Genomic DNA, 13,467 nt, shown 5'->3' on the forward strand with positions numbered 1-13,467 from the left:
GCTCACAACACATGAACCAAATGTTAGACATCATACCGAACTATCTTACTTATAAAAGTCACTTTTTATCGGTGTGTCTGTCTGTCTGTGTGGACACACCTTGTGACACATTAAACTGACAAACTGCTGGGTTTACGTTTCAACAAAATACACACATACGATGCAATAAGCCCCCGGACGAAACATTGCTATTTGTTTTTCCCATCCGTAAAATGTAAAGTAGTTAAATTAACAATGTATTATTGTTATATTACTACACTGAGGGCAGCGCCAAATCGCGCATCTGCGCATGCTCAGATTCCAAATTTGATTCCAAGAACACAGGATGAGATGTTACTATCCTTTGTGCAAGCACTTCCAAGAGTTCATGAACAGTGAGCCTGGTGAAATTTGGGGAGCGCATCGTCAGTAGTGAACCTTTGGTTCCTAGGGTGTTTCGGCCTTTCATACTATACACCCTCCCCAAAGGCGGCCAGCGACAGGGTGATCAATCCTACGCTTGCGTCCCATTCCCAATTAGTCATAGGAGTTGCCTTGTTGATAGCCAACATCCCATGGGACTATGCATGGCAGGGGCGTCCTCCTCCCTGAGTCAAGCATTGTTGACTGCATACCTCCTGGCCCTCTCACTTTGGGGCCCAACTGGGGTCTTTCCTCTTCATCCAGAGCCACTGACTGCTGCCTTCTGCCGCCTCCGATACAGCTCTGATTGCCGAACGCTGGCTCTGGCCCTTAATTCCCAGGTCTCTAAGCAGTCTGGTCTTGTCCCTAGCAACACACACATTATCGGTGGGGATGGGGGGGAGGAATTCTCATTTGCGTTCAAAATGCAAAAATAACACAACATTGAGGTAAATTCTTCACAGTGTGATGTCCTCTTCTCTCCCCTCCCACCCCAATGTGTGAACTTAATACTATAGGGTCGGTAGATACTACTATAGTCCTTAGATACTATTACTGTAGAGTAGGAGGGGGGTGGTGGGGGGTGGGGTAGCAGGCCAGCACCAGCCAGCCAAGGTACCACCTTGGCCAGCTGGGAAATTTAGGCGAGGCCAGGGCTCTGCACGGGACTAGGCCTCACCATGGCACTCTGTTAAGTTAGTAGTTATACTATTATAGAGTCGATAGATACTATTATAGAGTCAGTATATACGACTATAGAGTAGGTCGATACAACTGTAGAGTAGGTAGATACTACTGTAGAGTTAGTATATACTGCTATAGAGTCAGTACATACTACTTTAGAGTTAGCAAATACTACTATAGTCAGTAAATACTACTGTACCGTTAGTAGATACAACTATAGAGACAGATACTACTATAGAGTTAGTAGATACTACTATAGTCAGTAGATACTACTGTAGAGTCACTAGATACCACTAGAGTCACTAGATACCACTATAGAGTCACTAGATACTACTATAGATTCAGTAGCTCCTACTACAGTCAGTAGATACCACTACAGTCAGTATATACTGCATCAGATTTAGTAGATACTATAGATGCCTTGTAGGACGTAGAGCTTCCAGCTTGTAGGATGTGGAGCTTCTAGCTTGTAGAACGAAGCGACCCCGGTCCCTTTCAGAGACCCACCTTATATCCTCCCGGGTCGGAGCTGGCTCCACCCAGGCCCTACCTGTCTTCTCGAGCGATCTGGCTCCCTCGATCCCTCTCGAGAGCTCTCCCCAGACACGTGATCACCCCCTAGCCCCCCCCCACCTGGGACCCTCTCTGTGGACACTCCGGATCACGTGTCTACGGGGTCAACTAGAGTGCCATGGCCCGGGTCAACTAGAGTGCCATGGCCCGGGGCAACCCTGTCCCTGGGCTGACACTCTCCCGCTCCCCCTTGTGGGAGCCCGCACTACACGCTATGCGCGGTGCCCACGCTATCCCAGCGCTCACCAAGCCCGGCTAAGGCTGGTACTACACCCGATGACGGTGCATCGCACGCCGTGCTGTGCTAGAGCCGGCATCACACAGCAACCCACCCGGTGCTGTCCGCGACGTAGGAACATCGCACGCCACGACCCTCCCGGGCCTGGCACCATACAGTGACATCCCCGATGTCACTACACATACATATAATCACATAATTAATTGCTGGATTAACACCTCTGCACGTGTCTCTCATGGGGATTGATACTACTGATAATTGTGTGAAATACACTGAAACAATTTTGGTCTAAATTATGAAACATATCCCTTTTTACCCAATGGTTTATGTTTGTTAAACATTACAGTATTATGTTTTATTAAACTTTTTTGCAGGCTGTATTTGAACAATTACATCTACTCTAAGAAAATATTTATAGTACAAAATATGCTGTTAAAACTGTTAAATTATGAATTTGTAGAGTGACTTTAAAATGAGGAATACATTTTAAATGTATTCTCCATATAATACAACAAAAATAAATCCAACAAAGTGAATGTAAACTTGACTTACATGTGTTGTGAATCCAACCCCAAGACTTGTGGAAGGCTTGTTTCACGAGCACTCAATAACTCCCGATGGAGAGCTTGTGAACGTCACCTGCATATAACATGGGTGGTGTACTACTCATCCGCTTTGCCTTTAATACATAGAAGCCCTCTCCTCCCACTGCACGTGGTCACTGGCCACGTCATTTGTAACAATGAGAAACACCCGGCTCCAGCTACCACAGGTCACAGGTATTGTGTGGTTGTTGCCGAAGACATAGTGCATGTCAGCATGACACGGCAGCAGCAGTCGCCGCCATGCGGTTGGCATGACAGCAACACCACATACCCTCCTTGGTGAATGTAGCATGTCTAGGGTCACAGAAGGTACGTTCTACAAATAACCCCAATGTTAAGTGACGTGAAGTCAACGTTCCAAGTTGCTGAACCTGTCCTGCCATTAAATTTCTGTCATCCTCTGCATAGATCTGTAATGCTAAGTAGTGCTTCATCACCTGTTGTGCTACTTAATGTGAACCTTGTGCGATCATAGGCTGTCTGAAGGCTAGTCTCTTTGTGTGCTGTTTGGAAGGGGGTTCTTTGGATGCCGTGATTGCCCAGGACAAGCACCTCCCAGAGGATGTCGTGCGGGAATTTGGAATTGACCTTGTGAGCGGCCTGCTTCACATCCATGAGCTTGGCATCATCTTCAGTGACCTCACCCCAGCAAAGGTTAAACTTTATTTCGTTGTAATTGACAGTACTTTATTATGTTAGATACTTAAGAGGTTTTATATTTGCTAGTTTGAATAAAACAGGTAAAGCAAGCTCCTACATTAGGCTTTATACAGTATACAAAGTCAAAGTATCTCCTTTGCACAATGCGCTCTGGACCTCGACAGCACTCATCTCCACTCTAAATGCACCCACATTAGCTCCAATAACAAAACGTTAATTAAACGTCCTGACTTGATGTGTACCATATTGTACCATATTGCAATTTTATATATTAAATAGTAAAGCTTATAAACAGTGTGCCACTAAGCAATTAAATTATGGCTGGATTGGGAAGAAGGTGAATTACAGCTGTATAGGACAGCATGGTATTGTGTCAAAATGAGAATTCCTGAATATAGAAGTGTATAGGAAATTATGATAATGACCATAACAATACATTTATGCAAATAATGGATTTGTACATTTTTTTTTGATGTTTATATATTTCATTAATTGCATTTTGAATGATGTATAGTTTTTAGAATACATGTAATGTACAAGTAACAGAAACTGAACACAGCAAAAGTATTACTAAACGTCCTGGCTACGAGCACACACCGTGGTGTCTGGGACAAAATAATGCCGTCTATCAAACTTTCAAATGGCACTTGCCAATGACACTGATATCCACAGATTATGCTCGATGGACCGGGCAATCTGAAGCTCAGTAACTTGTCCCTGGCCCGAGCCGAGGGGGAGAATTTACAAGAGTTCTTCAGCCTGGTGGCCGGAGAGGACGGGGACTCACCTGACCCTGAGGCTGCTCAAGGTGAGGTTCTCATGTTCAACTCTGCATGTATGATGGGCTAACATAAATGTGCACAGTTCTTTCAGATAAGTGGGGTATTTGTCACGTCTATATTAGTTTTGAGCAGAAAAAATTGTTGTGTTTAGGAGCTGTGATGATAAATATTATTTGCACTTACATATTCGGGAAACCTTTCACAAAAAGTCTCAAGGTGTCATGATGCAATAGATATACTATGCAATCCCCTCCAGTTATAATTATGTAATGCGAGCAAGGATTGAGGGGGGGCGGAGTCTGGGTCACGTGGGGAGTGGGTGGAGTTAGGGTCACGTGGGTGAGAGGATTTAGGGAGAGAACCGGAAGGGGAAGGGGGAGTTGAGACGGAGTGAAACACGATGAGGCCACGCTGGGCAAGACGGAGAGAGTGGCGCGGTCGCCACGCGGTGGGAGACGTCGACACCGTCAGCCATCGGTGTCAGACGGAGAGAGCTAACGGGGCTGTGAGAGGCTAGCTGTGTACGGGGCAGCAGTGACGCTAGATAGCGGAGCAGCGGTGTGGCTGCAAGGATTGCCTAACGGAGCTGTTGTATCCTAACCCTTCTTCCATAATTGAGATTAATAATATTTGATGATTTTTATATATTATCTTTTTACTTGTTTTTTTAATGATTGAAACACACCAAGCGCAGCAAACTGCAAAACACCAGGTGTTGTTAAGTAATGAACTGGAGGAGGGCTAGGATGGCAGAATTTGCAACCTTGCTTCAAGGAAAGATAAGGCCTGATGAACGGGCACATGTCACCCGTGCAGGCGGCAGAGACAGTGGGAGTGTCAGCCAGACATAGTTAAGGCAAAAAGCCCAACCATCCTGCATGGTTTTAAAGTAACGTCAAAATTCGAAATTCAACAACAGAGTAGGCTAAATTATCGATCCTCGCGCTCGCTCAAATTGGAGACCAGGCTGCGAGCTACATAAATGAACCATTGCCCATTTGCTAATCCAATACTGAATGTTAATATTACTGAAGTCAAAACGAATTCTATGACCTCAGCACATGGGCAAATAATAGGGCAGTGTCGACTCAAAGGCAATGGAAGAAGACAGAGGCGCCTTTGTCTAAATCATAACCACAGAAAGCCAGGAATCATCACTGATTGTGTGTTCAGGGATTCCGAGCTAGTTAGAACACGTGCACAGGGGGGGGAGCTGATGTAAACAACCCTGCGCGTCTGAATGTGAGGGGGCCTTGGACCTGGAATCAAGAATAACACTCCCAGAGCAGAAGGTTGGACAGGGGGAGGGCTGATTTAGAAGAGGGTTGTATATCTCTCAAGGCGGGCAAGACCCAGCTGAGTAACAAGGCTGCGGGGGTCACCAGAAGTTCGCATTCGCCTAGTTAAGACAAAAAGCTCAATTATTCTGTATTGCTATTAAAGTAACGTTAAAGTCGGAATTTAACAACAGGGTAGGCTAAAGTTATTGATATTCACACCCACTCCAATTAAACCAGGCCACAAGTTACGCCTACTGAACCATCACCATTATTAAGTCAATATGAAATGTTATTTCCATACTTCAATACTTTCTATACAACTCGACCCGAAGCATATGACAATCAGAACCTTCCTAAGTCAAAATTGAATCGCACCCAGACAGGAGCGAATAGTCGATATAAGGTTGACGAGGGAAGGAAATTAAGAGCACGGCGAACTGCAAACGTAAGCAAAAAGCCGGGAACAACACCAGCCCAGCAACAGCGAGTGGGGCTTCGACAGGCCATAAAGTAGAATAATAACTCCCGGGGTCAGGGGACACAAGAAGAAGCAGGCAGACAAAAACCAGAACTGACTCCAAGGTTCAACCGCCCTCACCTACTCAGGAGTGACGGAAATTAATGAGGCCTTGAATTAACGGCAGCTGGACGGCAACAACAACGGCGAGCAGAGATAGGGTGGGGCAAAGACTGCGGGCTATGGAATGCAACTTCGTGTCAGTAAAGCCCTGACAAACAAGTTAAGTTAAAGACATCACAATACATAATATCGCACATAACATCAATGTTAACGCTATTCACCGTAAACTATATTCCGCTTATATAACCATCCAGGCACCAAGGAATACGAATTCCTAGGATCAAGAAACTTACCCCTTAACCTAAGATATCGGAAATAAATTAATAGTAATAAGTATATGCATGAAAAGACAAAGTAAAACTTATGGAAAAGCCAGGATAACGGGATGAATCACAACCAGGTCGAATATAATACATAATAAAAAAAACGATGTTAAACCCAGGGTCGGAGAGAAAGGGAGATCCCGGCCGTCTTTGTATCCCCGCAGCGCGGGATAGGAGTGTGTATACGCTCGGGGAGACACCTCCACTGGAGTCAAGCACCACGATGGGAAACGACAGACCTTAGGTTACATACAGAATCATAACTGTGAAATAGTAAGGGACAAATGTTAACTTAAAACTTTTAACCATTTCTTTGTGCGCCGGGTCGGAGAGAGTGTTGCCCCTCCCTCCAGGTTGTGCAACACGAACAAAGACGCCTATGAGACGATTTGTAACGTCTGTGTTTTGGGTTCATGAAGAAGGCCAGACAAGAGATAATATTGCACCCAGACAGAGAGACGACTTCGAGGCAATTTGTAACATCTGATTGTTTGCTCGTGGGTTTTATGGAGGGAGTGTGACAACGGAATATACCGTCAGTGATGCACACAAGGACACACGGACGTACGGACACACACATGGACACACCTGCCTACGGACAGATCCTGACACAGCAAAAATCGGAAGCCCCGCCTTGTGGGCGGGATCCAGGGGGATTTTTCGGCATAAAGTAAAGGATCCTGAGCATTGGAAACCAGTGCGACGGGAGGGTCCACTCAGAAGCTCGACCGGGAGGGTCGACTCAGGAACGAGTGCGACGGGAGGGTCCACTCAGAAGCTCGACCGGGAGGGTCGACTCAGGAACGAGTGCGACGGGAGGGTCCACTCAGAAGCTCGACCGGGAGGGTCGACTCAGGAACGAGTGCGACGGGAGGGTCCACTCAGAAGCTCGACCGGGAGGGTCGACTCAGGAACGAGTGCGACGGGAGGGTCCACTCAGAAGCTCGACCGGGAGGGTCGACTCAGGAACGAGTGTGACGAGAGGGTCCACTCAGGAGCGCGACCGGGGGAGTCGGCTCAGGAGGAGTGCGACCAGTGGGTCCACTCAGGAGTGCGACCAGAGAGTCGACTCAGGAGCGAGGGCGACCAGCGGGTCGACCCAGGAGCGAGCTCGACCGGGAGGGTCGACTCAGGAGCGAGCTGCGACCAGCGGGTCGGCTCGACTCATCTTCAGCTCGTCAACCTCTGCCGAGCCGGAAATCTCTGCTGCCGCCGGAGTGGTGATCGTTGCGGTTTGGCGACGATCCAGCGCTGCACGCTACGAGCGAGTTGTGGGCGCCACCTACCGACCGGGTTCCGAACTGCGACAGCGTATCAACAGCCATCCGAACCACCACGGTGACAGGGGAGCGACTGATACGTATGACGCGCACCGCCCCCTCACCACACGACCACCAGGCGTCTGTTTGACCTAAAGAATCGACTCCGAACACTGACTATTCAAGACAACTCTTACCACTCAAAAACACTCGAACCCATAAGCCATCCGTGGCTGGAAAGCATCACAACGAGACCGAGTGATGGCCCTCCGTCTCTTATAAGAGTATTCTTAATTTTTATCTTTAATATTTAGTGGGCTGTACTCTTAATCGCATAAATTCCCAACAGATCCATCAATACGAACTGATTCTTGGCACCTCCTTCCGCCGAGCCACGCTCACGTGGGGAGTGGTGGCCCACCGGACCCTTATCAGGTGATCTGGTCCCCAATTAGTAAACTTGGTATAAGATAACGATCTTCGGAAAAGGAGCACCGTCGCAGGCCCTTACTCCGAGCCGTTCTGAGATAACCTGCCGATGTATCTGTTGAGATTGGTGCCTTTAAGAATAATAACTGTTTTTGATTGTGTTTTTTTTATCGCCGTATAATCTTTCAAGTATCTTTCAGTCATAATCGCCGCACGTACTCGCATCCTCTACAGAATATTCAACTGTTCCGTGACCCAAGGTGTTAACAACGTGATAAGGGTTGCGTATGATCAATAAGGAGTGCGGTACTGCGTGAACAATATTGAGTATAATCATTCATTAACGTTAAGGTTTTCTTAGCATAATATTTGCATGTTTTAACGACTCTCTCTCTCACTAAGAACCATCGCGTTATGCGGGATCCATGTGCCGTTGTCAAAGTGAAATCAGACAATCGTTGATGATACTGTATTGATGCCGTATTGACGTTCCGGGATTGAGAGTTCGCATACTATATCATAGTTAAGGTTGAATTAGTAATAAATTGATCAATACAGAAGTGGTTGTGTGATTCTTTCCTGAAATCTATGCATAAGATCTGCTTCTGCGTTGAGATTTGAACTTGGTGACCTTAATAAACACACTAATACATACTCAGTAAATGTTAAAGCGATAACGGGGTGAACCGGGGACCTAAAAATATAACCACGAATAAACTCTGGGAATGTTAAAGCGAGAATGAGACGAACCTAGACAACGATGCCGAGTTAATCTAAGTTAATCTTGCATACTTACACCACACCTGCATAACTGCATACGATTAATTGCCTTATTCCGATCGATAACCCACCCTCGTCACCGAGGCGGGGTCTGGTTATCATAACGACTTGTATTATCATAATTACACCCATTCGCATAATTAATACGATTACCTCTCGAATTGGCATAATTAAAATGTGCGTAATTACATAAATTAACATATTTCCGGATAATTACACATTTGGCCAAATTTCATTTAATTATTATTATTTCCACTGAATATTCATAACCCACATATACAACATAATAATTTCACCCACGCACGCATACAACATAACAAATTTTCATACCCAACATATACAACAGAGCAGCAGGGAGACTGCATATCGGAGGAGCAGGGAGACTGCATATTGGAGGAGCAGGGAGACTGCATATCGGAGCAGCCGAGGGCTGTGGAGAGGTCGTCGAGCGGGACGCAGCCCTGAGCGAGACGCCGTGGTATCGAGATTCTACGAACCCAATAAAGGACAACGGAGATCGACATCTGAGAGCGAGTCCTTTATTACAATTACATGAGCCATCTTTGGTTATACAGAGAAAATGTCATCTGCACTCGATGTAGCTAATTAAATTATTGATTATGTTGTTTCACAATACATTGATTACATCTCGAGTAGGTAATCTAGATCCAGGAGTTAATTTAACATATTTTACTTTTGTATTGTAACCAACTTTAAGCAAGAGATAGGAAATGGGGTATATAATGAATGTACATGTACAATACTTGTTATGAAAGGCATACATTTATGAAGATATTTAATCCATATAGTATGTCTACACATTGCCTGTCGAGATCATTATAATGTTCACCAATCTGCTGTATTGGCAGTACATTGCAGTTTTGGAATAAAGGAGGGGTTTATTATTTCCAAGAAAAACTGGATTTGAGATGTTTAACATTTTGGTTGTAATGTCGGAGAATGTGTTTGGAGAATTGTAGATTGTGCAGAGATGAAGCTCATTACATGGATTGGGTTGCAGGTTTTCAAAGCTCAAAGTTAATCAAATTGAGCAGCTAAAGTGCAGTCAGTGCAGAGGAGAAATACTTCATAATTTGTGCTGTAAGTGCCATTACAGTTTATTGTAATATGGCATCCATTATGGAACACTGAAAAATATATAACTTGAATTCTCAATAGCGTATGGATTCCAAATAAACTATTTATTCAGACTTCATGTGCATTCATAATGGTCTGTTAAAGCTGGAATCAGTGAATTTTAAAAGCAATAGAGAGAGCAGAGGGTTTTGTCAGAATGACATTACAAATTTAAACAGCGCTCAAAGGTGTCACTGCACAGAGTGCATTGCTGTGATGTTTATGCAAGGCATTCAAGCACTCATTGCAATTGGCATTCAGTCACATTTTTACTGAGTTCAAGGGTCGTAAGTCATGGACAGGTTATGTACAATTCTGTCGATGCCTGGTTTATTCTGGTCAGAATGAGCCCTTCACAATTTACAATAAAAAACTCTTAATACGTGTTATTTACTCACAGAGTGGTAAATTAAGTTTGTTATATACATATGCAATACTAATGTCCATAATGTACCCAAAAAAGCCTCACTGAATCTCAAAACTTTTTACAAGAGATTTCTGCAATGCTGGTGTATGTTGCTAATGCCATTAATGAATGTTTGGCATTTAGGAGACAACTGGAGTACCTGGAGCTAATCTGTACATATGAAGATATCAAACTCAGAGCTCCACACAGATTGATTAAAATATCTGTTTCTGTACTAATAGCTCCTGGCCACCTATAGATTTGCCCCTAGCCTACTTTGGGAATGTTATCCACCAACCGTTTCAGGGATGCCAATGGAGAAGAATGCTGCCCCATGTTATTTTAATCAAAAAGACAATTTGTATTAACTTTCACAGGCAATATTAATCAAATGTAACTCCCAGGTGGTTCTTATGAATGAGTTAAATTCATTTATGCATGAATGCTTGTATTTCTTGATGATATTCATCAGGCTCGCCAGTCTACATGGCCCCAGAGGTGCTCAAGGGAGAGGAATTCAGTGTTGCCAGTGACTTCTTTTCCCTGGGATGTATGCTGTATGAACTGTTTACAGGTAACCATATATATTTAATTTTTGTCTGTTTACCTCTGGTGACCTATGATTAATAAAAGATAAACTATTATGATGGATTTATAATTCAGATTTGGTAGGCCAATGGCATATGCAATACAGTAGTGAGACCCCAGAATCATATTCTTTCCGATAGGTCAATTGCATCTACAAACACAGGGAGAGGAGTTGTTACCTCTCAAGATACCATTATCTACCCAACACTGTACCGTACCACAACATGTGCGCTGGTCAACATTGACCATTTGGTTAAATGTGGCGTCTTGAATTCATTAGATTTACCATACTGTATTCCAATCACAAATTAAAGGCTAGGAATTGTGGATCATTTTGCAAAAAATATGACTGTAAATTACAATCGTATTTTTATCAGAATAACAGGCAATGTTTTATCACACATAATACTGTATATGTGAACCACCGAATTCTCTTTGAAGCTACCTGCATGTAGAGCTACAATTATAGGCAATTTGCTTAAGACATTTGCTAGCTTATAATAGTCACAAAAGCCCTATGTCACTGGTAGATGTTTTTAAGCAAGAGTCAAACGGTTCGACAACATAACTGAAAACTGTATAACAAACATTACAAAAAGTAATATGTATGGTTGGTTGAGCTTGGTTAACATATGTTCTTTTGCGATGCCTATTGTTTGCTCCAGGCACCCCCCCATTTTATTCTGAAAACTTCCCAGAGCTTATGGAAAAGATTCTCAATGAGGTGCCAGCTACCCCAACGGTATCAGGTGTGTGTGTGTTTTTTTGTGGCCCATCTATTATGTATTATGAATATATTTGGGAATACATTGGCAACTCTGAGCCACAGCAAGTGCATATTTTTACCATAATTGTATTGTTGCTACCTCAGTTATATTAGACAATAATGGACAGATTATGTATAAACTGTTATCGGTGAATGGAATGGTTGCTCAAGTTAATACGTTATACAAACACATTTTAATTGTGATACAACAGGGCTTGGCTGGCTTTCAATAAACGAAGGCTTTTAATTATGTAATTATGTTTACTGTATAAGGAGAAAATGCAAAGAAACCCTCTCCAGAATTTGTCAACCTGTTGGAACAACTGCTTCAGAAAGATCCATCTAAAAGGTAACTTTGGTGCCTGAATTCAAAACTGCCTATTTTACTTCATATCGAGTTTTTGAGTGAATCATATTAGTAAATTTATCAAAACCAAAGTGCCCACCTGATCACACAGGGATGGCTCTGCGCTTTTCTTCGTGGAAATTACATGTTCATATGGCAGCATAGGTTCCCAGAAAGTAATGATCATTTTATATGACCGGAACGAGTCCTACTCTGACTGGGATTTGAACTCTCGACCTTGCAATTGTGAGTTAAATACTCGATCATCAAATACATTTCATGAGTTATGATTTGAGTCGAAAATATTTATAGGCTACATGGCACACATTTACTAGTATTACAGCAGCATGTTAGCATCATGGTCAGTTTACTCCTCACTATTAATATGCTGTTCACTGTCTCCGTGTAGTCATACATGTCGTTGGAAAATATATAACATCAATTGGCACCCATTTGGTGAGATAACTACTTGGCTAGCGAGCTCTCTTTTGGTTGGTGTTTAACACAGTGTTTCCACTTCATCTCTGCATGGGTGCAGGCCGGAGAGGCAGGCTCTGCTAGAGCACCCATTCTGGAAGGGCGCCTTTTCAGAATCACTCCCCGGTGATATCGGCAAGCCTGCAGGGAAGAGGTAACGCTGTTCATCTGTTGAACACAGGTCCTTGTGCTAGCACTTATAAAGTGTGTGGGTGTGCTCATATATGTGTATGCATGTGGTCCTGTGCAGTGCTGTAAATGAGGATGTGGTTGATGCTGCATCTGCATCGCCTCCCAAGGGCAGCTCTGTGGCTTCCACAGCCACCAGCCTAGATCGCAGCACCCTCAGCCGGTCCTTCAAGCTCGGTAAGGATTGAGGCAGCACTGAGCTGGCACTAGAGATGAATTTTGGATGAAAAACATAGCATATTTATGATTTTTACAGACTTTATCTTTTTTGGATTTTAGGATCATTTTACATGATGCAATACTTCAACGTGTCTTTTAACATAAGTGACCTGATACAAACACTTTTGGTCGGAAAGATTTAAAGTGATAGCATTTTCTGCGAGGCCATACATCCTGGTCCATCCAAAATAAAACAAAATCTGATCATCCGAAAATGTAATATCTAGGCCTAATTTTCAGATGTTTCAGATGAATTTGACAATTGGGGACACACACCTAAATGGCACTGCTGATCAGATCCTGGGTTTACATTTTCAAATCTGGATTTCAATGATCTGTGATTAAACTGCGTTTTTAAGTGTATTGAGTTAATGATCTATGCCTGGTCACCAGTGACTGTGCATATCCTTTTTTACTGAAATGTACCTTCGTTATCTAAAAGAGAAAGTTTAAGGATATATTAAATTAATTATGCCATGCAACATATTTTACAAAGTATAAAGGACTGTATAGTCGAGCCGCATTGAAGAGATTTCAGAAGTCGCTCATCCAACTTACTCCATGCGAGAAGTTGTCTTTATCTTGGTTAACACTTGGGGCATAAACTTATAATCTCAGTTGTATTGACTTAGATAAATGCATTACTATGAGACGTTGAACCACCCAGCCAGCTCTAATTTCAGTGTTCTCTTCTCATGTGAGAGGAATATTTTTCAATTATATTATATGATTGAGTTTACTTTC

General features: G+C 43.4%; 1 protein-coding gene across 4 annotated transcripts in view; it reads left to right on the top strand.

The window, feature by feature from the left end:
• ULK4 (unc-51 like kinase 4) overlaps positions 1–13,467 on the top strand; it is a 68,975-nt gene that overhangs the window by 2,322 nt on the left and 53,186 nt on the right. For all 4 annotated transcript variants that reach the window (XM_061555197.1, XM_061555200.1, XM_061555199.1 and 1 more), the window contains 7 exons: positions 3,017–3,156; positions 3,835–3,970; positions 10,611–10,712; positions 11,392–11,475; positions 11,766–11,841; positions 12,377–12,469; positions 12,566–12,681. In XM_061555197.1, the coding sequence (XP_061411181.1) occupies positions 3,017–3,156; positions 3,835–3,970; positions 10,611–10,712; positions 11,392–11,475; positions 11,766–11,841; positions 12,377–12,469; positions 12,566–12,681 (747 nt within the window). The remainder of the gene's footprint in view (positions 1–3,016; positions 3,157–3,834; positions 3,971–10,610; positions 10,713–11,391; positions 11,476–11,765; positions 11,842–12,376; positions 12,470–12,565; positions 12,682–13,467) is intronic.

Source organism: Lethenteron reissneri, chromosome 20 (genome assembly GCF_015708825.2).
Source record: "Lethenteron reissneri isolate LAM-NWPU_2019-01 chromosome 20, ASM1570882v1, whole genome shotgun sequence".
In the NCBI taxonomy this organism is placed as follows: Eukaryota; Metazoa; Chordata; class Hyperoartia; order Petromyzontiformes; family Petromyzontidae; genus Lethenteron; species Lethenteron reissneri.